We start from the raw sequence: 26625 nt of genomic DNA on the forward strand, positions 1-26625 counted from the left end.
TTAATTAAAAATGGTAAAATTAAACCCTAAAAAGGACACTGATTTTTCTCTGTGATTATGGAAGTTCAAGAGTTTTTTTTTTTCTATTTCAGTACAAATTTTTTTAAAGGAAATATGAAGCAAAATTATTGCCTCTTTTTTCCATTCAGAGGTTTGATTCAATTCTGTCTGTATCAGAAACAGAATCACATCTGATGTAAGCTTTGAAATTTAGAGGAAGGGTCAGTAGTTATCAGAAGAACTATTGACACACTATCAGTGTATCAAGGTAGTCATGATATGCTGACAAAAATCCTGTCAGTTGATAGGGTATCAAGAGCCTGCTATAGCAGAGTTAGATAGAAGTTCCTTTGAATCTGCAGAATCATTAACTTTATTCTGAAGTCTTGTGACAATGTCCTGTCTTCTCTGTAGTCAGCAGAACCGTTGCTATTTATTTGGTGGAGTTGGTGCATTGCCCATGACAAATTTTGAACAACATGAAACCTTGAGTAGCCATTAGTTTGATGGTGTAGGCTGACTGATGTAGAGATGTTCCATAAAAGGACTGTTCCCTTGAATTCTCCATTGGCACAGGAATAACTAAAATTTTCAGTTGGAAATAGCCAGAGCCTGAGTAAATAGTACATTATTGTTAGTGATTTTGGCAAATGCTATTAATGAGTAATAATGGACTGAAGGACTGACCAGGCAGGGAAACAGATAGGGAGCAGTGAGAAGAGTCATCTCTGGATCTTCAGAAGTGCTGGGCTGTGCAACATTTAAGCTGTGGCAAGGTCCATCCTGCTCTTGCTTTGTGGGAACTCTCTGTATTTTTTACTGCACTAAATATTGTGTGTCCCATTTGCAGCTCTCCTAACAACTGTGGGTAGTCTTTCTCTCTAAACACGTCTGTTCACTGGGTTTTCTTTTGCATATAAATGCATTCTCTGGTCATTTTGAAGGATGTGTCTGCTACACTGTTTCATTAAACTGCCACGTTATCAGGTAATTGTTTAAACATAATGCCATAGCACTATCAAAAGGAAAGGTGAACTAATGGCATTTGCAAATGTCAGGGATTATCTTAACACTTTTATTATAGTTTATAAAAAGTAGGTTCAGGGCATTCCATGGCAATTATTTCCACAGAAATTGGTTATTTAAATAAATTGCTAATTATCTGGATATGACAGTATTGAAAACCCTGCTAATGAGTTATTTGATAAGTGTAGCTTATGGTGGCCACCTACAGGTGGCAGAAAGAAAGAGCGAGCAGAGTGAGTGCAGTCGGAAGGAATGCGAGGGAAATGGTTTGTGTGCAACCTGCAGCTTTCCCTGGGCTGTTTGCAAATGCAGAACATGTAAAGTACTTTGACTGCCAGTATTAGGCAGCATATACACTATGGAGAAAATGTCTTAACAAAGAATTATGTTTCCTGGGCTTTTTCCCTGATCTCCAAACTTTCTTACCTACTTACTTTCCGAAGCATTGGATTGATATCTATGATGTCTGAACTTTTCCAGACCATTTTCCTTGTATAATGCTTTTCATCCAAGTTTATTGTTTGCTGTCATTGGGTTCTTTTTTCATTAGCATGATTAATTTTAACAGTGTGGGACATAACCATGTCAGTTTTCTTCCAAGAAGGTATCTACAGAGGGAGAAAAGGTGACGTTGCTTAGATTTGGGGGCTTACATTTTTTAGAAGCACAGACTTTAGTGGTGACTTATTAGTAAAATATTATATATCAACTGCTTCTTCTTTGTAATATTCAGGCTCAGTGGTTTAAATCTCAAATTAGTGATATAATAGAATGCAAATTAAAAAACAATTTTACTTGAAAATGCACAGAGTGGGGAAAATTGACCCAAATTCATTTTTGTTCCATCTAGTATCCATAGAAACAAATATTTGGTTTGGATTGATATACAATCCAAAGATATGAAAGTCTGCTTTCCTTTAAAATCTGTTTCTCTTGCTCATTGAGAGTTTGATAAAGACCACTGAGACTGTTTCAAGATTCAGTCTCAGTAATATCAGTCTGAATTGACTCTGTTGGCTGTTTTTTAATGGACCAGGATCATCTTTACTTCAAGGCCTCATATAGGCATTGAAAACTTTAAACTATCAAATTGCTCCAGTATATTGCAAGTGAGCCAGTATTCAAGATGTCTGAGATTATTTTTCTCCTCTTGCTGGATCAGTAGGATCAGATCTGAATTGTTTCTGCTAGGAATTCCCAAAGCTACTGGGTGCTTGAAACTTAACACCAGTTTTCTTGAGGAAAGTTTGGCTCTCAAGCCTCAATCTAGTGAACATTTTTAGTGTTTGACAGGATCAAGTCCTCTCAGGACTCCTAGTACTTATGAAGTCAGAATAAAACATGTGTCTTGTGGCATTGGTGAAGGGTGTTTTACTTCCTAAGGAAAAACAAGCAAACAAATATGCAGATATATTATCTTTGATCAGTTTGTCATCAGCCTGCTGTCCTCACTGGACAAGAGCAGCTCTGCCTACCTGTGCTGAGGAGGGGGAGACATTTGCTTGATGTGTGTTCTGCTTCTCCTTCCTGTTGTGTTTTCACTATTGGATTTCTTTCACTGATAGTCTGAAAAGTCTTATTTTTTATAAATCAAAACAAAACAATAGAGAAAGCCAAAGCTTTTTGTTTTAGGGCAAGAAAAAGGTCAGGGACTTTCACATCTTAAAATTATTTCATTGTTTATGTCTTTCCATAGTAGCAAATATTTGTTCCATAATTAATGAGACCTGAAAGAGTAGCTTTCAACAGAGAGTAGCATGTCATCTCCATGAGGTATTTTTCTGTCTTTCATTTTTATATCTCACTCGCTTGCCTGAGGTCTTGATAAATGGACTTTGTTTATTAAATCTCATTATTTTACAGCAAGGTAAATGATAGCCACATCTAGCATCTGGTAGCAGCTGTAGCACTTCTATCAGGAGAGTACCATATCAGCAGTTTCCTCAGCTACGGGTGCTTAACTAGTGGAATTACAGATCCCAACGTGTCAAAGTATGTGGTAGATGCTTATCTTTTAGTATGTGAGCTGTCTTTCAAATGCATGCTGGATTTGGATCTCAGCTTCTTAAATACCATTGGATTTATCAGAAAACGTTCTGCAAATTCCCACTACTACTTACAGATCTTTTAAAAGTTGGCATTAAATCTCCTTTATTTCAACCTTTTAAAAACTGCTTCTCCACAAATCTCTATAATGGAATTTATTACTTTCCTACATACTTTTATGAAAATGCAGGAAAATAGAGATTGTTAGTCAAATTGAGTATTTGCCTTCTTTTTTAATAGCTTGGCATTACTATTGTTTCTATTGTCTGTATTCGTTTTTTTTCTTTAATCTGGTGGGTTGTTTCACCATTTCATTAGGCAGTGGGATCTTTATCACAAGGAAATCACTGCTGGTATTCCAGCCCAGCAGCTTTTGTTGCAGAGGGGGAAGCTGCTGAACTGTTGATGAAAAAATGTAAGGGAGAACGGCTTCAGCTTATGTTGTGCTTGTTCCATATGAGTAGACTAATAAAAAAAATGCTGGGATAAATGGTGAGACCTTAGTGAACCCTCTGATTGTCATTACATCCATTTATTTACTCTCATCAGAAGCACTTCTGAAATGTTTTTAAATTCATTTGGGTGAATTATAAATGAATGGAATACTTTTGCAATCATACCAATTTATCACTAATTTACTAATCACCAAATGTAAGTAATAACTCATATTATGAATATCAAATTCAGCTAGTACTAAGAAGTACCTGTGTTCCATACTAAATTCTAAGTCTCATTGCTAATTCTGCTAGACTTCATTGAATCATATGCTTGATTTCTTTGGGCTGAATGAAAGCCTTTCTGATTACATATTGTGCTGAAACCTTAAATAAGCTGTCATTTGGTCCTTTTCCTGAACTGACCACTGTACAGTCATTTAAGTGAGAAGGGGGCTAATTATATTCTGGAAATATTTTCCTATGCAACTCTTTGCTACAAGATATCTTTAAGGCCAAGGGTCTACAAGCCTTTAAAACCAATTGAAAGCAAACTCTTCAGAGTTGTATTGGGGTTAGAAGTATACAAACCTTCATGCCTCAAAGCAGATTGGGAAGAAATTTCCCTGTAGCCACATGATTTCAGAGTTACCAGTGTCTGTATTCATTCATCTTGCTAAGAAACAGCCACCTCATCATAATGGGATTCTGGAGCTGTGTTAGGCTGAAAGCAATGTAGCAAGTCTGATGCTTACTTCTAGCTTCAATTTCAAAAACTGAATATTTGAAGAATTTCCTGAACTACTGTTTTTTATGAGATGACTTTCAGTGGTTTTGGCTGTGTAGTGTATGTTTTGGCCTGTATGCCTTCCAAAAGACTTTATTTGTAAATCTGTCAGAGCAAACAGCATGGTTCCCTTTTTTTTTTTTTCCTCAAGCATGTCTCTAAGACTGGACCATGAATTATGTTATAATATTTGCTCTTTGGATGCTTAGCAGTCATCCTCTTTTAAAAAATTGTTCTGTTCCTTTCCAATAAATTGCAATCAATCCAGACCAAACAATGGGAAATAGTTCCTAGTGTTATAGGGAAAGTTCCTGCTCACCTCCAGATCCTTTCTGTGATCTGTTCTGTTGGGATCTTAGATTCTTTAAAGCAGTTTTGATGAGATTTCACATTTTTATCTATCAGGCTCTAGTTTTCCTGAAAACATATCAATAGTGCATCTTGGGTTAGGCTGTCCCTTTCATGTGCATAAAATTTAGTTGCTGTTACCTCATGCAGTACTGAGGGGGAAAAATGGTCTGACAGCCACAGCCATACAGATCCTCTGGGAGTGATGTGTCCTCTCTTACACTATTGTTGCCCAATGATGGCATCAAATTATCCTAAAGCTTCTCTAAATTAAGTAGAAATTTTAATAATGTGGAGGTTATCTAGAGAAATACCAACTAGCCTCAAAAATAACTGAAAGTGTCATCTATATCTGCTGTCCATCATTTAATGAGCAGCATCTGTAGTCATATTTTTAATACTTGCATACCATCAGTAGAATGTAGTCAAAACAAATGCACTGCAGACACAGTGTATTAAGAGTTTAATCATAATCCTCTAAATATAGCAGGGGATTGTCTGACTCAACTTCTATGTACCATTTGAAATATGAGCTCCAGTTTTAGAGATATTGCCATAAATGAATATACTTTTTTCTTTTGAGAATTCGACTATCATATTAATTGTTAGAGGGGGCTTACTTAAAGAAGTTCCTTAATCTACAGACATGCAGAAGGGGAAACAAATAAATTATTAAATGTCAAGTGCAGTGAAATGGCACTTTTAAAGAATTTTTAGGTGAACATATATAAATGAGATATTTGCTCTTAGTTGGACAGCATTTAGGTTCAAAAAATCAACCTGATTCGTTATGTAGAAAAATAGATCTTTTTATCTACGGTGTATTGTATGGTAAAGTACTGCTTTCTGTCTCAGACATGGTTAGTCTTTGTTTTGAGCATCAGCTAAAATGGTCAAGCTAGCTTTGCATTTTTTATCCAAATGTTTCTGCCATTTTCTGTATTCCAGCTGCATGCATAAATTGCTGTACAAGCATTGATACCACTTACAACCCACTTGGTGTCAGTTTATAAATTAATATAACCTTTGCACCTCAGATTAGATGTTAGTTCCTGATGTTGCTGCAGCATGAGGGATGTGCAGGTTCCATCAGGGCCAGCTGGGATGTTGCTAACGCCGTGTCCTGGTTTCTGCAGGAAATGCCATCCGGCCCATTGCCCTGCGCGCAGTGTCCGCCATCGCCCGCGCTCTCCCAGGATTTCCCATCCTGGCCACCGGAGGCATCGATTCTGCCGAGGCTGGGCTTCAGTTCCTGCACAGCGGGGCCTCTGTCCTGCAGGTACAGCTTCTTTCTTTAAAATGTTAACGTTCAGGTAACTGTGATTAAGATGGTAATGTGGCTTCCTTTCAAGCATTCGGATAGTGTGGAGTTTCTACCATTGAGAAGAATTTTCATGTTTTTCAGTTCATGCTGCTTGCTAAGAGACATTCATTTCACATGGAGGTGGAGGAGGTGCTTCCAGAAGAAAGCTTTTGGTGTTCCAATACCAATCTGGGAAAAGGCTAACCATGAGTTTGTTAGGACTTATTATCTCTAGCTTAAATTATTTAAAATTTAAACATATCTCTCTCTTGTCATACAAACCAGGTTGACACAAATTTTATCTCGACCTATCTGTTCTTCCTGTATTCTCAGTTTTTCTTTTCTGCAAAGAGCCTTCTCAAGGTGAGAGGGCTTCCAAAAAGCACTGTGTTGGTCTCTCAGGGAGCCACGCTAAAGTCACTTTGGTTTATGAGGTGTCTGTGTCCCTTAGGGATGTTCATTGGAACAGGAGGTGTAGCGCTGCACCCACTGCTGGGGTGCTGGCCTTGCACTGGACTGAGGTGTCAGCTGCATTCAACAGCCAGGCTGTTTGCATTGCCTGAGGGTTGGTTTGAGCTGCTGGCCACACTGGAATAGTTGGTGTGTCCCTGTCATGGAAGGAAGCCTTGGTGGCCTCGTATTATAGGCACCAGGAAATTGGCTGAAAATCAGCCCCTTACCTCTGCCAAGCATGTCAGGGCACCACTGCAGCATGCATGTTGGACTGGCTGAGGAGCAGGTGGTCTTTATGTCCCATTGTTCCATTGTATATTGTTACATTCTGGTAGATGTTCACCCCCTTTATCTGTGGGTCCCACCATAGACAACAGCAGCTGTGGAGCCTGTGAATGTCGGCTTTGTGTCACTCCATGGGATGACTAGAGTGGTTTCATTCCCACAATTCACTTTGACATTGAAATTAGATTCAGTGTGACCATCCTTTTTACACAGCTACAGTGACTGCTGCGATTAGTCATTTGTTTGCTGTTTCACAAAAAAAAAAAAAAAAAAGCCAGCTCAATATTTTGGTCTGGTTGGTTTTTTAATACGCATCAAAGTTAGTATCTCTGGGAGCTGAAGCAAAAGGCTGTTCCTTTTTTATAGACTTGTTGTGTTCCTTGGATTTATTAATACCATTTCCTTTTTTTTTTAGTTGTATCAAAGTGATTAAAACTTTTCTTTTTCATGGACAGATAAGAGATTGGCCTTTTGTACACAATTGTCTGAGAGCTTCTTCCATATAAACATGAAGTAATGGTGCAAATTGCAGGGCAGCATTTGTCTACGAAAAAAATAGGATTGGCAAGGATTGTTTTTAGAGCTTTAGATGCATTTAATTTGTTATTGCTAATAATAACAACTTTCAATGGCTTTGTCTGCAGCAATGTTGCATGATCTGGATTACACAGAATGAAATGATTTTCTGTTCTATGTCTGCTGTATCTGTTTCTGGATGACTAAAAATCAAGGAGTTTAATGTCCCTTTTGACTTCTATTTATATATAGATTATGTAGCTGTTTTTTATTTTTTCTTTTCCGGTTGATTTTTCCCAATGGTAATGGGAAATTCTGAAATATAATTTCATGCAGACATCCCAGTGAGTGCTTGAGAAAAAGACTATTTGATTTACAAGACATTAATTATTGTTTTCTTTTTAGTAGTAATCAAATTCTTGGAAACTGGCTTCCACAAATGACTTGGATCTATACAGGTCTTTTGCCCTGTACAGAACAATTTTTCTTTTCAACAAATTTTTCCCAGAGATGTTGAAAAAAGTCTTATTTTGTTCGTAGGTTTCACCAGTTTAATTTAAGTCATCTCTAGAACTGATTTTAAACTCCTCTGGATCAAAAATATCCTCAGTTTGAGTGGTTTATTTCTGTTTCACTAACGTAGGGAAGTAGTTTAAACTGATCTCAGATAAATAGATTCTAAAGTGGCTGTGTAGGTAAGGATCTGAACTAGTTCAATTGCATCCATTTTAAAATAAACCTTTAGTAAGCTTCATGCTAGATTGTGAATACAGGCTGTAAGTCTTTCCCTTATGATGGGAAGGACAGATGGAAGGGAGAAGGAAATGAGTAATCTCTATAGAAAGTCGTTAAAGAAATGCACTTTCTGGGACTAGACTGAAACATATTTGCTTCTCAGATGAGATACATTGTAATAGAAAAAGACAGCCTCATCTTCGCAGGTTGCCTTTGGACCCTAATTAGGATAATGAGGATCATTTCCATTGTTTTCCTTCTAAACAAGGTAATATTCTTTTCCCTGAATCCCAATCTCACACGTGTCCTTGGTATCAAATGCCCAACTTGCTCCTTTAGCAGCCACAACCTCTGTTGCCTACAGCTTTGGCATTCACTTCTGCTTGCTCAGTACTGACATACAGAGTGAGTACAGGATTTGTAGATAACATCAAGTGAAGTGATGTACTGAATGATTCAGTATTTGAGATGCACTGCATAGCAAGTTCCTGAGTTAAGCAGGTTGGAGGTGGGACTGTGGTGGGGGAATTCTGTATGTGTGTGATAGCCTTATCCAAAGTATCTGCTTTGGATACTGTTGGAGGTGGTTCTGAAGAGAACTCAGACTGACACACCACTGCACATTTTGTGATCTGACTTCACATTTCCAAAGCCACAAGGATGCCTTATGACTGATCCAGAGGCAGGAAGCAAGCAGCCTGGGCTTTGGCAGTGATGGAGCAGCCTCTGTGCTCAGCTGTGCCTAAGAGGCACAGAGGGCTTTAAACTGGGCTGTGTCACTGCTCTCACCACCCTGTTGCCCAGCAGTGCCTGAGAAGGGCAGGGGTTGCCAGACCATCCAGCATTCCCCATGGTCCCATACTGCAGAGCAGCTCAGGCTCTGGTCTATCCATGGAGCCCAGCTCGAGAGCCTGGGACAGCAGCACTTGCATGGCCACTGGGCTTCCCCTCCTTGTGTCCCTACATGTCCAGTGTCTTCTCTGCCATGGCAGCAGGACATTCATGGCCTGGGATAACAGGGAGGCTTTGTGTGAGTTGATTCAACTGCAACGTAACATATCTGTTAGAGGAAAGGTTTATGAATAATAAATGTTCTTCCATTAAAAGCAAGATCAGGTTTTCCTCTTCAGATGTTTCACTTGCAATCAGTTCTCCATTATTTTTTCCAGATGCTTTTATTTTTAAAACATGGAGATTTATTTTCCATTTGCAAAATCATCATACACAGGAATGCAAGTCAGGAGTCAGGTGGTAAGCCATATTTTGCTGTATGCCATAACCACCTCAAGTGGTATTAAGCAGGTATATTAGGAAATGATGGGGGGAGAGAGTTTCAGGAATCAAAATATGTCCTATCCCTTCCTTTAGAAGATGGAGGACAACATCTGATTGTTGTTCACAAAAAGGTTTGGATGTAAGGGATTTTGCAGCAGGTATGAAAAACAAACTAGGTTATTGGAGTCAGTAGTAGCTGGGCTAAAGATTTTAGACAGTGATTCAACACAACATTCTTCTACTTCGTGGACTTCAGAAACACTTGCAAAAAGACCCCACTTGTGTTTTAATTTCTCCTGAAAGATGCTGAAACATTTCAGTCATTCGTCAGCTGATTCCATAGCACCATAGTTTTTTAACATACCTGAACCTACGAACCCTTTTTCAGTACAGGCATGAAAATTAAAAAAAAAACCCAACAATTTTAATATGAAGATAATCTTTCACTCATTGTATACCAGGAGCTCCAGAAATATCTAGAAAGCACCTTTCTGTGATACATTTCATTACAATTTTCCAGTGAGGGTGAGATATTTTATTTGTAATTTAAGTAAGCTTTTTTTAAAGCCCACATTTATCAAAATTAGAGGTATATCAATTTTTTTTGCATGTTTTGCAACATGTATGTGATTTACCCTGTCACATTGATGGTTTGTTAGATTTTTGCAAGGTTTTGAAAGAGACATACATTTTTTAAAGTCATCTTGCTGCAGGAAATTAAAATGGGAAACAATTATAGAAAATTCCAGCGGAAAGAGAAAATACATTATGGAAAAAGCAATAAAAGCATAAAAATATTAAAGTAAAAATCACTTCACAGTAGCCTGTATGATTCAATTGTAGATCAATATTGTGTAGTTAATGCATTAGCAGTAGAGCATTAATTTGCAATTACAGCAGGTGATCTGATCCTCTGTGTTCTGTCCATTGACATAAATGACCTTTTGTTGAAAGAGATTCTGTAGTCATTATTTCTAGCAGATGTAACTAAAAAAAAAGAGGTAGAACAAAGGGGTACTTTCTAAAGTATACTTGCTTCATGGTAGAACCTTTCAGCACTATTTTCTGGTATGGAATACTTTGTTCATCTGGAATATTGGTCATTTTCATGTAAAGAATATACATTCCTTTTCAAATGAATGTCTTTCCTTCACAAAGTATGGAGATCACACATGTCCTGTGATGCAGACATGGATGTCTGTAAGCAATGATTTAAAATCCACCCATGGAATGCTGCTTCTCTGTGGGACAGCCGGTGGCTTTGCCCTGGGCCCTTTTTCGGATCCACCTTCATCCTCCCTCATCTCCCTCTTGTCCTGGCTGGGCTGTTCCTGTGGGTGCTGTGCTCTTGTCCGCACCATGCTGTGTCCAGCCCATGTGGCCCTGCTGCCTCCAGCCTTGCCCCGTGTTCCTCCTCATCTCCCAGCAGGGGAAGGAGGTGGCAGTGTGCCCCAGAGCTGCCATGAGCTGGATCTGCCCCGTGCCCTTCCCTCCTGCCCAGCACCACTGTGGGTGGGACCTCGGGGATCTGAGGAAGAACAAAACCATTCTGGAAATGGGACGGCCCATGACAGGAAGGCATTAGTTATGGGTTTTGCCTCTGTAGGATAAACTCTCCCTCCAACATGAAGCATAGTGGTTTTTGTGAGACTGCTTGTAGATTTTTAATATTTTCAACAAGCCTTCTTGTTGGTACCACTTTGGAACAAAAGTCTCAAGGGATTCAGGACAATTTGATTATTATTTTTTCTTCAGCAGCCTTTTTACTGAAGCATTTAGCAGAGAGATTTTTATAGCAGCAGGATGGCCCTTTGTGTGTGAATAAACAGGCTTTCCCATCACAAAATCATGGGAATTGATCTGTGAGACAGTATTTTTATTGTATTTGTGCAAATGTGAAACTCTGTAAGGAACTCTATAATTTTTTTTATGGCTACAGAACTGCAGAGTAGAGATGTGGTTCTCCATGCACTTCATTACTCTTCTTTTTAGCTCATGTCAGTGTCTGTTAAGTCAGTGAAAACTCTGATACTTTAGTTAAGTGAGGATTAGATCAGGCCAAAAAATTCTCAGCCTGGAATTACTATTCATGCCATTTAATGCAGAGTGAAGAACTAAAAGACATTCAAATCATGGGAGTGCAGAGCAGGGGAGTGAGGGAGCTGGCCCTGTGTTTTGAAATTCCAGGTTAAGTTTCTACTGATAACCATTGGGGAAAAAATACTTTGTCTTGCAATGAAAAGCCATGATTTTGAATGCAGACAAAGCGTCCTTTGTCTCAGCCCTGCATGAGGAGAATGAAGCCGGGTGGATTGCTGCAGGTCTCAGGCAGGCACCATGGGTGTGCAGAGCAAGGCTGTGCTTCTCCTGCCCGGCCTCCCAAGGAGCCCACCCTGCCTCTGCCCCCCGCCTGTCCTCACAAGGCACATGGGGGAACAGGGGCTGCAGGCTTTGCGCTGTGCCAGGCAGAGTGCCCCAAGGGCTGCTGAGCCCAAGGACAGGCACACTTGGGCACCAGGTGGGCACAGTCAGGTTTCTGACACAGGCTGTGGCTTTAGGGGTAGAAAACAAAACCTTTCTGTGCAAAGCTGTCCATGGCACTGAGAAGTTAAGGTGCTAGACCTGATTCTTCTCTCATGATTGAAATTGAGAGAAGAATAGGTTGCTGAATGCAGTGTCAGGCTACCAAAATGATATGAGACAAGATTCAAGGGATGGTACTTTAGACCCACTAAGATTTTTAAGAAAAAAAATGCCACTTAAGGCAAAACCACTTTTCAGAGGTAAGTCCTTTGATTGAGATAAGTGTAGTCTCCTGTAGAAAGAGCAGGTTTTAGACTGTATTTCCAAAGAAACTTGATAGGTATTTGTACATCCATTTGAGTATCTTCCATCACATTTGAGCTTTTGTGGCCATTTTCACTGAAACTTGCCAGAAGGGAGAGTGTTTTACTCTAACAAATTTTGAGAAACAAAAAAAAAGGCAGAGGAGAGAGACTTGCTGCATTCCTTCACTGTAAGCACAAGCACACTATGAGCTCACCTTTATTAGACCTCTGGGAGCCCGCATGGGACAGCACTGTGTCAGCCACAGGAAAGGCTTTAATTGGCAGTCACACCTTATTAGACGTCAGAGAACCCAACCAGGAGACACAGAGCTGCTGGAAGCCAGATATCATTAGCTCCACTGCTCACAGAGCCACGCACTGAGAAAAGTCTTCAATGGATACAGCACTGAATGGAGTGGCCCTTCTCTGCAGAGATGAAATTTGCAGTACATGCAGAAACAAAAGAGGGAACAAAGTGCTGTTTGAACATGTCGACATAAAATCCTAAGAAAAATGAATGTGAAAGAGAGAAAAGAGTTGGGACAGACATATCCAAGCATTCACTTCTGAAAACATTTCATTATTTTCTGGTTTTTTCCTAGCCGCCCAGTGCTAATTACAGAAATTCAACCTGTTCTCAACTGTCTGTCTTTGCTAATAAAACAAAAAGTAATTAGAGGACTGCCACACTTGTTCCTTTACAGACTATTGGGAGAGAAATTGCTAATTGATAGTGAGAATCTTCTGTGAGAATTTCTTTTAAAGAAAATCAGAATTTGTCAAACAAAAACAATCTATAAAGTTTTTTTCCTTTTAGTAGTAAAAAACCCCATCAAATTAGAACAGATTTTCGTTATTGATTCTTACATGTTGTTTTTGCCACTTTTTAATGAAAAGTTGCAATATTCAAATTAGCACATTGTAAAGTTACAGACTAAATTCAACACTAATAATGCCTTTTATTTTGTGTAGTCTTGCATTAGTTCTACATTTGGAGCTGCTTTAGGGGAATTATCTATTAGTTTTCCTTTATTTCTGCTCATTTCACCAGCTAGTAAATGAAGTCTGCATAGATAGGATTGTTATTTCATAAATTTGTAAGAATGAATTAAAGCTCATTCTGTAACAATTGCTATTTGTCATTCTTGTAATGAATTCTCATGCAAAGTAGTTTCAGCTATCACTGTATGGTAGTAATTATTTACCAACAATTAGGTCTCAATTGAGCATCAGTTGAAATGCTGTCCTGTAGCAGTCATTCCCAGCCTCTGCAGGGGATTTGTTCTCCTGGGGACAGTGGACCTGCTCCCCTTTCCTGCCCCGCCCGGGTGCCTACCCTGCTCCTCTGGGTCTGGCAACACAATGACTTTCACAACTGAGGGGATGGGAAGAATAATTGCTTTGGCAATATATTTTTCTCCATCTCTCCCAAGGATCCACAATATAGCTTGTCCTTTGAAAGCCCAGTAGTGCTGCACCTATTTTTGGGGTGGATTCACACTGCTGATGTGGACTTGTACTGCTGCTCTCTTGCATGAACAGGCACAGAGCTGTTCTCCATGTGGACAAAGCACATGGTGTGAATTGACACCGAGTGAGTGTTGTTTAAAGTGTACAAAGTAAATGCAACATGGAGATGACTCTTCACAAGAGGCTTGGTTAATTGTTGATTAACCAAATTATAGGCAAGTTGTTTTACTCAGCTCATGTTGCTTTCAGACATGAAGCTAGCTCTGTTGTAGATTGAGTTCCCTTGAGTATGTGTGGAGGTGACTGGAAAATGAAACTGAAACTGTAGCCAGCTCCTAGTTGGATATTGAAAATAAATACAAAGCAAGATAAGCATAGTGGAAAATGCTGTGTCTTCATTCCTTTCTGCCATCTCCAATAGTTTCTTAGGAAAATTCCTGTGGAGTTATATTTTTTTAGGATGTTTTTTTTTTTATGTTATATGTGTTGTAACTGCAGGGAACTTGTTTTCCAAAAAGGGAGAAGGTAAAACATTCAGTATTGCAAAGCTCTGTCAACAGAGAAGTTCTTGGAAACACTGTCAGTCATACAAGGAAAACACATTTAAGAAATTTTCCTTTTTATATTATAGCAGCTTTGTTGATCTTTCAGGCAGAGGCTGTAGCTGGCAGTGAAAGGAGGAAAGGGGAAGCCAGCAGTGGAAGAGGCTGTGCTCAGGGAAGGCATGGTCCTGGAGCCCACCCTGGCACAGCAATGCACTGCTGTGCAGCTCAGCTGGGCCTTGGTGCTGGGCTAGCTGCAGTTTGGTCACTGATCTTTTGCTTTTCCCAGTCGTAGAAAAATGGGTTTTCTGCTCAGGAAGGAGGGAGCAATAATTTTTTTCCTGTTACAGCACAAGCCCCCTGACACAGCTTGATCTGACTGATGAGGGGTTCTTTTATCCATGCAATTAAAACAAAAGAAACAGAGAAAGCATTGTTTTTCTAAACTCTCATTTTGGAAGCTGGCAGTACATTTAAGAAAGGCTTTAACTTCCTTCAATATCATCAGTTATGTTGCTGCTTTTCTTGCTGATATTTATTATTTGGATGGAGATAGGTAAAACAATCCCTAAGGAAATGTGGAAGTGGGTTTTTATCTCTGACACGAAGAATTCGCAGGGTCAGAACTATTTTGTTCACATGAATCTCACTCTTCAGTGGACACAGCAGCTGCTGCACAAATTCGTACAGGCAAGCTGATAGAGGATGAAAGTAATTTTAGCTGAAATATAATGTGAGAGTACTAGAGGGAAAGACTCACAAGGATGAGGGGTTAATCATTGCAGGACTGAATTGAGGTTCCAAGATAGAAAAATTGCTTTTCTGTTTGATTTTGAGAGGTCTGCAGCTTTCAAAATTCTGGTCACGGGAGGATGTTCCAAAGAAGATGGTTCTCATTAGAATTTGTTGAAAATTTCTTTGAGGGAACTGTTGTTCATTGACAAATTTCATTTAATCAGAATAGATCTCAAGTTCCTGATTCAGAGTGCCCTGGGATGAACACTGAAGGTCTATCCTGGATCTGTTAGGCATTAATGAGACCAGCTATTGCCTGTGATGAGGAAATAGTTATTCTGTCACAGGGAAGTTTAAGCATGGAAAACTTTTCCAGTTTAGACTGATAATCAAAATTCTAAAAACGTGTGGAATTAACACATTTAAAGACAAAAATATTATTTGGATGAATCAAATCTGTTTCAGTCTTTTTGCAACATATTTTGGTTTTGACCTTTTCATTCCAATTAACTTGGATTGTAAAACAGACATTTTCAAGTTAAATGGAGCCATTACATTCCATGTTGTCAAACAGCACATATTGGTAATTTTGAAACTCTTTTCCACATGATTTTCAGAACACCATTTTTTTCTGAAAAGCATGCTTTCCTAGAACCACACTCATCTCTGACAAATACACCTTTCTAAAAATGGGATAACAGACCTACTCAGTTCTAGAGATGATGGTGTTCCTGTTGGCTTGCTCTCAGAAAACAAAAACATAAAAACACTCAGACTGCTGTGTAATACTTGATTACTTTTATCATCAAACTACCAGATCTGAGTGACTTAATTGGCACCTACTATAAAAATTTCTTTGGAGCTGAAGGTTATGGCTTGTGGAAATGGGTCAAACAAACCTACATCTACCTGACACAGCTGGTGATGTCCCAGCAGCTGCAGAGCCACTGGGAGAGCTCAAGGATTTCATTTTCCAGAACAGTACTTTTAAGACAGGGGCGAGACCTTTGGGTGTTAATAAATGAAATATGATGTGATATTCAGCATGTATTTAAAGATATTTGTAGAATCTCTATATGTGATTGGACTGTTTACACAGGGGAGTTAGTTCATCTGCTTCCAAAGCTATCATTCATTTTGTAGATCTGCAGTACAATGATACAATTTGCTATACATGGCTGATTATGAAGCTGTTTCCCTAAATCCTCAATGCTCAAGGCATGTGGAATCATATTTGTTTTCTTAGGAAAGATGATCATGATCAGCACTTTTATCAGTGTGTGTGCCCACCTACTGCATAAAGGTTCACTTTGTAGTTCCAAGAACTGACAGAATGCTTTAGTGAGATAAGGAAATATAACCATTCCTCTAGGGGTGGTTGACAGGGAAAAAACCCACAGTTACCTCAGTGAGCCTTCTGAAAATTCTTGATTTATTCTGTATTTCCCCTCTCAGACACATGGGATACGAAATTGCATCGTTCGGGGTCCCTTGATAAGCACCAGTTTCCCACTCCCAAACACCCAGTTTAGCTATTTGGATTGAAGATACATTAATTGGCATTGGAGAACTTAAGGGGAGGGAGGAAAAATAGATTTGGGTAGGCTAGGAATTAAGGCATTGGATAACATTCCTAAAGGATCCCTTACAGTGCTCTTATCTCCTGCCATGCCCTCATCATCTGATAAGTGCCTAATGGATTCTCAGCTTTTTTCTCCTCTTTCATTGTTGGCCACTCACAACTGCCCAGGGTTGCTGGAGTGCAGTATATCAACAAGATCTGTCTTGCAGCCCCCAAAATCAGGTTCTCTGAGGTCTCTCTGAGCCATCCCCTTGGTGCTGGGGAAGCTTCTCTGTAAGCCTGTGTCAGGAGGCTGCTGTGGGTTCAGCACAGAGCTGTGGGGCTCGTCCTGCTGCCCAGCTGCTGCATCCATATTTCCCTACCTGCTTCAATGCTCCCAAAGTGCCAGCTCAGCTCTGCTTGACAGCAGGTCAGCATTTTGTTGTCCTGTTGTTGAGAGGATCCAATCTGTGGCAGTGTTTATCCCGTAAGCTTGTCTTGCATGGGCTGGAGACCTTCTTCTCCATTTAAGTAATTTTGAGCTCCATTATTTACTTACATTAGCCTATACTTTAGGTTAGAAGGATGATTTATCTGAAGATTGTCTGATGAAATTTCTTGAGGTGTAACAAAATATCTGGAATACTTCACAGACTTACTGAGACCCACATGACATAGGACTATCCAGTCCTTTTTTTTTTTTTTTTTTCAAAATAGATTTCATAAGCCTTTTGTGAATGGTTGCATGCTTTTCAGAGCCTGGAGTTATCAGTATCTTTGAATCTTTCTTCTATGTGTTATCCCTCAAAGTGTCACTAGTAAGCCCTCCACTCACTAGGACTTTAAGTCTAGGACTCAGTAAAAAAGATTAGGTGGGTTTTCCCAATAATTCAGACAATTCATAGATGTAATATTTCAGTCCTTCCAACTGCTTTCTAAAAGCTGTACTAGACTCTGAAACAAACAGTAGTTCATTAGCTCATGTATATTAGTTCAGTCATAATGTTTTAAAAAGGCTATCAGCTATCCTCCAATTCAGTTTTGCGTCAATCCAGTTTCTGAAGACTTGTTAAGTAACATCCCATCTGCTAACCTCTATCTCTAGAGTCATTTAGGCAGCTAATGTGAATGAATCAAATCATTCCATCTGTACTATATCAATATTTTGGAAGCTTTCTTTTTTCACAAGTTTGTTCTTTAAAACAAAGAGTCTCGAGGTTTTTTCCCAACATTGTATCACATTGTCTGATAAACCACTTCCCCTAATGTTCTTAATCCTACAGCCCTCTAGCAGAAGTAGTAATTAGATAGGGTAATTTAGGCTATGCATTTAATGTTCTGGTAGGTTGGTTGTTCAACGAGACATGAGGAGGAGGAACCATTGTTTTAGAGGCAGCTTTTCCACAGACATTGGTGTCCTAAGGTTGTAGGTACAGAAATGCCTCTCAGAGGAGATTGTATTTGTCTGCTTGCTCTCACATTGCAGCTCCTGCCACATCATTATGGGCACTGTGTCAGACAACCTGTGCAGTATCTGCTGCTTTTTGCTTTGGAGATCTGGGCACAGATCTCCAAACTATTTTACAGGGGCTAGAAAATGCACTTTTTAATTTCTGTAGGCAAGAGCTATGCAGCATATAGATTGCATGGACCAGAAAGATCTCCCTTTAGTCAAGTCAATTTTTCCAAGATGCCTTTGAGAATAAATCCTAAATTGTGTCTATGCTTCTCCCAGATTATCATAATGCGCTCGCCCTCTACAATAAAATTAGCCTTCTTAATGTTGGCAATTCATATAGATACACAGGTGGGTACAAATAAGGTCCTTCCTGAACCATCTTGCATTCATTCACAGTTTCAGGTTTTTTCACAAGAATCCTGATCAATAGAACCTAATCAAGAAAGCAGTAGCTTCAATGATACATTAAATAACAGGCATTCATAAATGTTTCTCCAACAAGAAGGTGAATTTATGTGTCGAGTACTTATCAGGAAGAATTTTTAATAGGAAAAGAAAGCTTCTACAGAAAGATGATCATTGCTAAAATTGAAAATATTGTATAAAATAGTAAACCTTTCATTTACCATTTGAGCATACCAGAAAAAATATTTCAAAGAGAGTCAACCAAATTAATGGCAAAGCACAATTTTTAATACATTGTAAACCCTCTCACAGGTGTCTCAGAGGAATAATAGTTGTTTATCCCTTTGCTCTGGTCAGAATATTAAGAATTGTGAAGTTAAAGACCAATTTCTTAATTGAATGGCATTTTGAGAGCTATTTTATTTACAAAACCTATACAGTTTAGAACCAAAGCTGAAATTAGTCTCCATCTTCTGGTGAAGCAAGATGGCATTCTGCTAAATGCTAGAATTTTATCATTTAAAGGGGAAAAAAGGCAAAAAGAAAGCAGCCAGTGAGACCTACGAATATAAAAGCATTTGAGATCTCAGAAGGAATTTAAATCAATGCACTGCCACAGTTACAGCACAGATGAAAGAGCCTGCTGTCTCAATTGCCAGGAAACTACTTAGAAACTCTCACTTTGATTTTTATTTCTTTTTTTGGTAGTCCGTTACATTGCCACTAAATGCAATATACGGAGACATCACTGCTTTGATGTTGTACAGCTACAACAAATGGAAACTAATATGGTAGAACAGTAAAGCTATGTGATTTGCATTTATATATACAAATATATACCCATCAATCTTCTAGACCATGTATCACTGCCACCCATCTGCCTCCTTACTGATACTTCTGTTTTCATAAAAGTGACAATTATTTTACACCCATATACTGAAAAGAGATACATATATTTCAGAGGGGTGTAAAAATTAAAATTTTCTCCAAGCTATTGACTCCCAGAACAAATTCCTAACCTGCAAAGCCTTCTAAGAGTGCTTTGAAACAATTTCAAGTTGGAGCACAACAGAATTTTTGTTCACACAGGTCCTGTCACACCAAGAATATTTACTCTCTTCTTGCAAAACAGCACATTATTGAGCAGTCTAGATTCTCTGACCTGCTCCAGTCTTTTGAGATGATCTAGCAGTGTATGAGATTATACACAATACCTCTTTTTGGGTGAAAGTAGTGTCAGGAAAAACTGACACAAGCATGTCTAGATCTGCTTCTCCTCTGTGGCTTCTGCTGAAATCCCAGCTATTGATGGAATAGAAATCATGCAGGTAGGGACTAGGGCTCAGTTTTGGCACTGTCTTCCCCATCATTACCTGTCCAGCTGGGATTTTGCCATATAATAATGAGTTTATGTAAGAACTGAAAGTTGCAAGGTAAGAGAGACTGCACAGCCTGAAAAGGACTTCACTGTTTCCTCTTCTAGTGTTACAGAAAAATATTTCTCCTCTACAAGATCTCCCAAAGGGAGGATGCACTGAAGAGGAATTGCTTTACTGATTTGGCTGGAAATGCCTCAGGCACTCTGTCCAAATTCTGCATGGATGGCACAGGTCTTCCATGCAGTCCCTCAGAAGTTTGGACAGGAACCACTTCCATTTTTGTAGAGAGTGAAACAAATAAAACTTAATGTCTGGGTATTCTTCCCATTGCTTCTAGAAACAGCTATGAACAAAACTGAGAAGTCTTATACAGGCAGAGCTCTCAATAAACAGTGCAGGGGATTTGCCTCAGTAAACACTTCAGAAATTGGCATCTCTTTATTGTGTAATGATTCTGCTAACAGCAAAGGTTTACAATGTTTTGTGACTGATGTAGAAGTACCTGTCACCAGCAGGGAATGTTTCTTAAAATGTATATGAATTAAAAGTTTCAGATACATGTGAATGTTCAATAAAAATCTTTTAACCCATAAAAATTATTTTACACAGTAATAATCTCCGTACAATTTACTCCAGTTCCTCAAGTAAGACTTGTAATGTGTCTAGATCCGGTGACAAAGTTAAATTCACTTTTTATGTATGTTTAGTAATAGAGCAGACTGGGCATTTCTTATGAAAAACATCAGCAGGGACCTTTGTGTGCCTCTCCCATCATTGCATTTTGCAGAATAGTTTTACTTAGAGCCTTAACCTGCGATTCATTTCACATACCCATTCCCCAATGAGGTAATTTGGCTGTTTACCAGCAGCAAAGCAGATATTGTGTCTTTTAGTATCTCAGACATGTCTGTATAGATTAGAATTGTAACTTACAGTTGCTTACAGCAACTTATGCTGAGATTTCAGAATACTGAGAGCACAATATCATTGACCATACATTGCATGTTGGCCTAGGTGCCTCTTTTGTGATATAAGGGGCAATCATTGGAGTCTGGATCTGGGAGAACCGGAAGGACATCCCATGTTAAAAATTAAATTGTATCAGTTCTACTACTGGGACAGAGCCAGGCAATGTAGTAAAACCAAGCTTGTACAAACTTATTTCCTTGTGTCTTAGTGCAATATGAATACTAAACAGGAAATATGTAGCACCTTTCTCTTCTAGTCCAGCTTCTAGAGACCAACACAAGCAAGACAGCAGGACAGCACTTGTCAGCAGTAGAGCTGACAGCTTTGTTGTGACCTGGGTTTACTCTGTGCCATAGCACGTTCCACGGGGCCAGTCTCTCATCTTCCACAGAAGATACTTTCTACCTGAATGTTTCAGGTGAAGGGCTGGGTCAGTGAACAGCTGAATGTTAATTTACTCATTAAGCAGATCCACTTGGATTATTTAGGATTAAGGGCTGTTAAGCAGGTGCCATCCCAGCAGTGCTGCTTGCCAGAGCCGGGGCTGATGCACCGCACGAGCAGCGGATCCGGGCACGCTCTGTTCCGTGCACTGCTCCGTGAGCGGCTTCTCCTGGCCATGGAATGCAGACCACTGCTCTGGCACAACACAGCAGGGCTGTGCTCTCACTTGGAAAGTCTCACTGCTCTTCAGGTTTTCGCTTCAGGGTCTAAAGGGAAGCGCTATGCTTGATGGGGACCAGCCTGATGCTGAGGAGAGGGGCAGGGCTGGCTGCAGGTCCTGCTGCTGCTCCATCGGTGTGCGAGGCAGGGGCAGCATCCCTTACACGGCTCTTCTCACCTTTATCTCCTCCTCAGGTGGTTTGAGAAGACATTATATGAGAGGTGGTAGCAACCATTTCGGGTACAGCAGTATCTGGGCTGCAGCAGAGGGGGCTCAGCAGCACTGAGCTGTGCAGGGGAGGGCAGTGCCTGCTCCCAGTGCAGCAGCTGGAGCAGAGCAGGGCATTAATGAGCTGTGCAGGGGCCGCTTCAGTTCTTCTGTGATTTTTCCGGATGCCTGAGTTTGAGTCTCACCTGGTCTATTGCCACTGCTCTTGTGCTGAAAAGAGGACACAGCGTCATTTAAACTAGTGATTCAGAGGCAGCCAGGTATGATGCTAAAAACCTCTCTCTGTGGTGTAGGAATTGTCATGGCTGATGGGTCATGGCGACCTTTTATCCTGACTTTGTTCACCACCTTTTAAAATGCAGTAAAGGTTTCTACATTGATTGATGGAAGATATGGTAAACCTAAAATACAAATCTCACCATCTGATTTGTGGAACATAAGTTCAGAATTTTGGAATTCACCAAATACATGGCAAAATTATTGCAGTTGGTTTCGTATGTGTTAATGTTTGAAGCTGTCTTGTTCTAGGAAAGGCCCATAAACATAAGCACTTGCTTTTATGCCAGTGAAATTAGTGAAATGCATGTCTTTTGCTAATTATCCACACTATTGGGCAACACAGTCGTAAGGTTTCTACAGAAGAGGAGGATTGTTTGAGACCACTTCTTTGTTCTAAGTCTTTCTATGTCATATAGCTTTTTTTTTTTTAGTGCAGACATTTACATTTTTCTTAAAAGTTGCATTTTGCCTTGAGTTCTGGAATTTTCTTGACTTTCCAGGGAAGTGCATATAGTGCATTGCATATAGAATCACAGAGAAGACAAATAGTTAGCTCTTAGTGTGTTATTATCTTCCACACATTTTTATATTATTGCAGTTCATAACACTGCACCACAAGCTGGAAAACAGTAAAAGCCTCTTTATTTATCAGATTATTACAGGTATCCTCGGGTGTATCTCATGTGTATACATCCTGTCAAAATATTGCAGGATTTTGACAAAAGTGTCTGAACTTGTTTCAAGTGACATGACATGGCTTTTAACTGCTTTTTTTTTCAGTTTTAGTATTTTTAAGAGTAGATAATAAAAGTGTTACCCATGCACTAAAAAAACCCAGAGAATTCCTTGCTGTACAGAAAACATCAGTGGAGTTTTGCAGTTAAATAACTGTATGGGAAGTAATTATGATGCTCTCTATAATTGCCATTTAAAAAAAAAACCAGTCTTGAATCCTGTGGAAGGTATAACAGGCCTAATTAATGCCCACACTGTTTCTCCAGAGAAACAGATTTTTTTTGTAATGTAAATGCACTGCATAGAAAATGTTATTGTGCTTATTTTATAGCTTTTTTTTTCTCTTGTTCAGCAGTAATATGAGATATTTCCCAATATGATGTGTACCTGTCTTCAGGACTGCAAGCTCTATTGTCATTCTGAAATGGGGAAAACAATAGCATATTTCCAATGCTTTTAAGTGTTGATGTCAATTATGATCTGAAGTGTGTTTCCACATTGAAGAAGTGTGGATGTGTTTGTGCATGTCTGTGTGCACCAATTTATGTTCTAAAGTAGGTGGCTATTTCATTGTTGTGTTCACCGTGTGTGCATGGAGTCAAGGTATTATCAGGAGCATTCCTTTCAGCTTTCACAATAAAAGCTGAATCACAGGCTGAAAACACTGACACATGTGGAATTTCAGAGCATTTCCAGGGACTGATAATTAATGGCACTCAATCAACCCTGCACCTTGTCACTGATGGCTGATTAGAGTTTAGCTAATGAGAAGCATTCAGACAACAGTCAGGGATTTTTTTTATTCAGTTATTAGTGTGGTTGGGGATCTCTGTGGGTTTAAGCCTGAGCTGATATCCCCAACATGCTCTAGAATAACCCATGTAAATGGTCAGACTATTTGCTGCTGCCTGTAGTTTTGTGTGTACATATTAAGCAGGTCAGGGATCACTACTTTATATGTTTATAAAGCTACATTGCTATTTATGTTTCTAAAGTATCTAAAATAAAGTGGCCTCTCAGTTGCACTGAGTGGCAGAAGGGGATTGTTCTGTTCTGTGCCTGGCAATGCTCATCCCATACTAACAGGTCAGTTTAATGAGGGCTGTTTGCTGAGACATTTCCATTGGATCCAGATTCATCTCAGGGCTATCCAGTGGAATGGCAAGAAACAATGGGCACAAACTGAAACACAGGAAATTCCATTTAAATATAAGAAAAAAGCTTCAAGGGAGATTGAACACTGAACCAGGTTCCCCAGAGAGGTATAGTTGGAGATATTCAAATCCTGGCTGGATACAGTGTTGGGTGGCCTCCTCTAGTTGGCCCTTCTCTGAGCTGGAGGTTGAATAACAGGATCTCAAGAGATGCTTTCCAGTCTCAGCAAGTCAGTGGCTCTGTGATTTGCTAGGCTGGGACCTAGCTGGTTATGCCTGTGCAGGCTGGGGGTACCACTGAGTGTCTGCATGCAGAGCTCTGAGCGCAGGTGAGGGTTTGCCAGTGTGCTGGCATGCTCAGCAGCAGCTCCCCAGCAGGCACACCTGGGCCTGGGCTTGTAGGTTTATCTCTGAACAGCCCTCAGGTCTTGTCCAAGGGCTGCTGCTGGGGAATCTGGGCATAACTGGTGTTATTGAGCCCTTACTTTCCTGAACTGCAGTGGTGACATCATGACGTAGGATTAATCAGACAATAATCCTGAATCCTTGTAGTTCTTACCCAGTGGGGTTGCAGGAAGGGTCACCTGATAATCAGTAAATCCAAAAAGCTTGCTAATTCCATAGGCTTCTCTGCCAGGATGGAGCTGATAACTGACTTGCGTTTCATAGGTGTGCAGTGCGATCCAAAATCAAGATTTCACTGTCATTGATGACTACTGCACTGGACTGAAAGCTCTTCTTTACCTGAAAAGCATTGAGGAACTTGAAGACTGGGATGGACAGAGTCCTGCAACCATGCGCCATCAGAAAGGAAAACCAGTACCTAGAATTGCTGATCTGATGGGAAAGGTATGTTTTTTTATTGCCATTCCTGCATAGTAACACTATATCTTTGTTTTGGATGTAATTCCATAATCATTGTATGCAATTTCTGCTACTTACCTTGATTAATCACTGCTGCTGTCACAATTAGTCACCAAGTCATTTTCCTTCTGACTATTAACAAATACGTAGGCAGGTTAAGAAGACAAACTTGAAATGACTTGAGACAGGCTAACATTTTTACTATAAATATGATCTCTTCCCATGATTCATAACATCATGTCTTTAAAAAAATATAGGATGCAAAATTAAAAATGCATTAGAAAAAGTTCTGGAACTGCTTGTTTTAATGAAACTCAACTCACTTCAGATTGATCCTAATTTTGTGCCAGAAGCTCCTGGGTGTTTTAGCCAGGGTGCAACATTCAGGAGACATGCAAAAACCCTCTTGCACTGGCTCTGAGCAGCTGAGACAGGACCAGCTGTTAGCTGGAATGTGAGATTAGGTAGGAGTAGTCCTTCAGTCACCATACCTGAGCATCTCGTGGTCTTTCATGTGTGCTGATGCCCAAACCCTCTGCAAGACAGGGACGTTCTAAGTGAGGATTGGTGACACCATACAGTTTAATAAATTCTGCAAGATCATTCAAACCTAGAAAGTCTGTGATGACATGGGAATGTAAATGATGGTCAGCGTGAAATCCTAACCTCTGGACTGTCTTTCCTCTCTGCTCTAGTAGTTCCCTGATACAAAAGCATTTTGGGGGATTTTTGACAGATGCAATGGGTTGCAGCTGCCCCAGCCCTGCTCACCCCTCCACCAGGGCACCTGCTGATCCCTACTGAGAGGCAGGGAGGTGTAACTGGCTTCCTGCTGATGCCCGGCTGCCTCCTGCTCTAAGCAAAATACCTGCACAGCAGGGAGGCCAAGCTTTTGTTTCTGGTTACTAGAGGGGATCACTTTGAAGACTGATTTCAGTTATACATCATGCCTATTGATTATCCTTCCAAAAATCTGATGTACGACTGTTGAAAATGTTGTAAAAAGTAAAGAATTACAAAAGAATAGGATTTGGAGTGTCAAACGCCTCCAAATCTCTGCTTATCATTGCTGATGACTGGAATTAGATTTAGCAGGAGATTAGAGACCCCTATATTGTTGTTGTTCTCTGTGGAGCTCTGAAAATTATAACATTACCTTCAAGGAGGAAAGACAATCCTATTCCTAAAGCTCTGGATAATACACTGCTTAAAAATAAACCAAGATATAAGCAGTTTCATTTTCATCTACTTATGTTAAGCAGTTAAACCAGGCTCAAAGGGTTATAGCTAAACTTCTTTCCTTTAACACCTGTGGAAGCCTACACAGCACTTCCAAATCATGTTACAGATTTGTTGTAATTCTTCTTTCAAGCTGCACTCGGTGTTCTGTCTTTGTTTTACCTTTGTATTTTACTAAAGAGACAACCATTGTCAAAGATGTTTCTCCTGTCCTTTTGAATGAGAAAAAAAAATGTAATTTTTAGTCTTTTTTTGCTTGTCACTACATTGATAATTAACTTTAAAAGGTTGCATGAAAATATGCTTTAAGGAAGCATTTAATAATTCAAAGGAATCTTAACTTCAAACAGGTCACATGAAAAAGAATAAAAACAAAGCCCTATGTAATCTTGTGTGGCTGGCTCTGTTAGACATTTAAAAGACATACAGAATATAATTTATTGTGTATTTGTATTAGCACTGAACTATAGCATTGTTACATTCCTACTAAATAATAGCATTTAAAGTTAAGCGGGCTGCATTGTTGATAAGCTATTGATACATTTTAGGCATAAGCTCAGGATGGCTGTTTGTCCAGGAATGAACATACAAGGGAAAGGAAGAAAAATAATATAACTCTGGTAACTGGAAATACCATGATAAATGATCCTACTAGGGGCAATCAAATACAAAGACTTGATATCATTAATATTTATAATATCCTAATTAGCAAGACTGTGCCTAAGCAGTGTTATTAGTGTAACTAATTATGTTATCATAAACTAAGTTTGCAGTATTGTAGGAATCAGTATTCTTACTTTCATAAATTATTATCAATATTGGATTTCATGTACTTGTGCCTAGTAAATTTAGTTAAGTACTGTAGTTTCATCTCAATTCAAACACAAATATCTAACTTGCTTGGCA

General features: G+C 39.5%; 1 protein-coding gene across 2 annotated transcripts in view; it reads left to right on the forward strand.

Moving 5' to 3' along the window:
• Positions 1 to 26625, forward strand: part of DPYD (dihydropyrimidine dehydrogenase) — a 327901-nt gene that overhangs the window by 261274 nt on the left and 40002 nt on the right. For both annotated transcript variants that reach the window (XM_058808550.1, XM_058808551.1), the window contains 2 exons: positions 5778 to 5920; positions 24286 to 24465. In XM_058808550.1, the coding sequence (XP_058664533.1) occupies positions 5778 to 5920; positions 24286 to 24465 (323 nt within the window). The remainder of the gene's footprint in view (positions 1 to 5777; positions 5921 to 24285; positions 24466 to 26625) is intronic.

The sequence above is a fragment of the Ammospiza caudacuta genome, chromosome 7, assembly GCF_027887145.1.
Source record: "Ammospiza caudacuta isolate bAmmCau1 chromosome 7, bAmmCau1.pri, whole genome shotgun sequence".
Lineage (NCBI taxonomy): Eukaryota > Metazoa > Chordata > Aves > Passeriformes > Passerellidae > Ammospiza > Ammospiza caudacuta.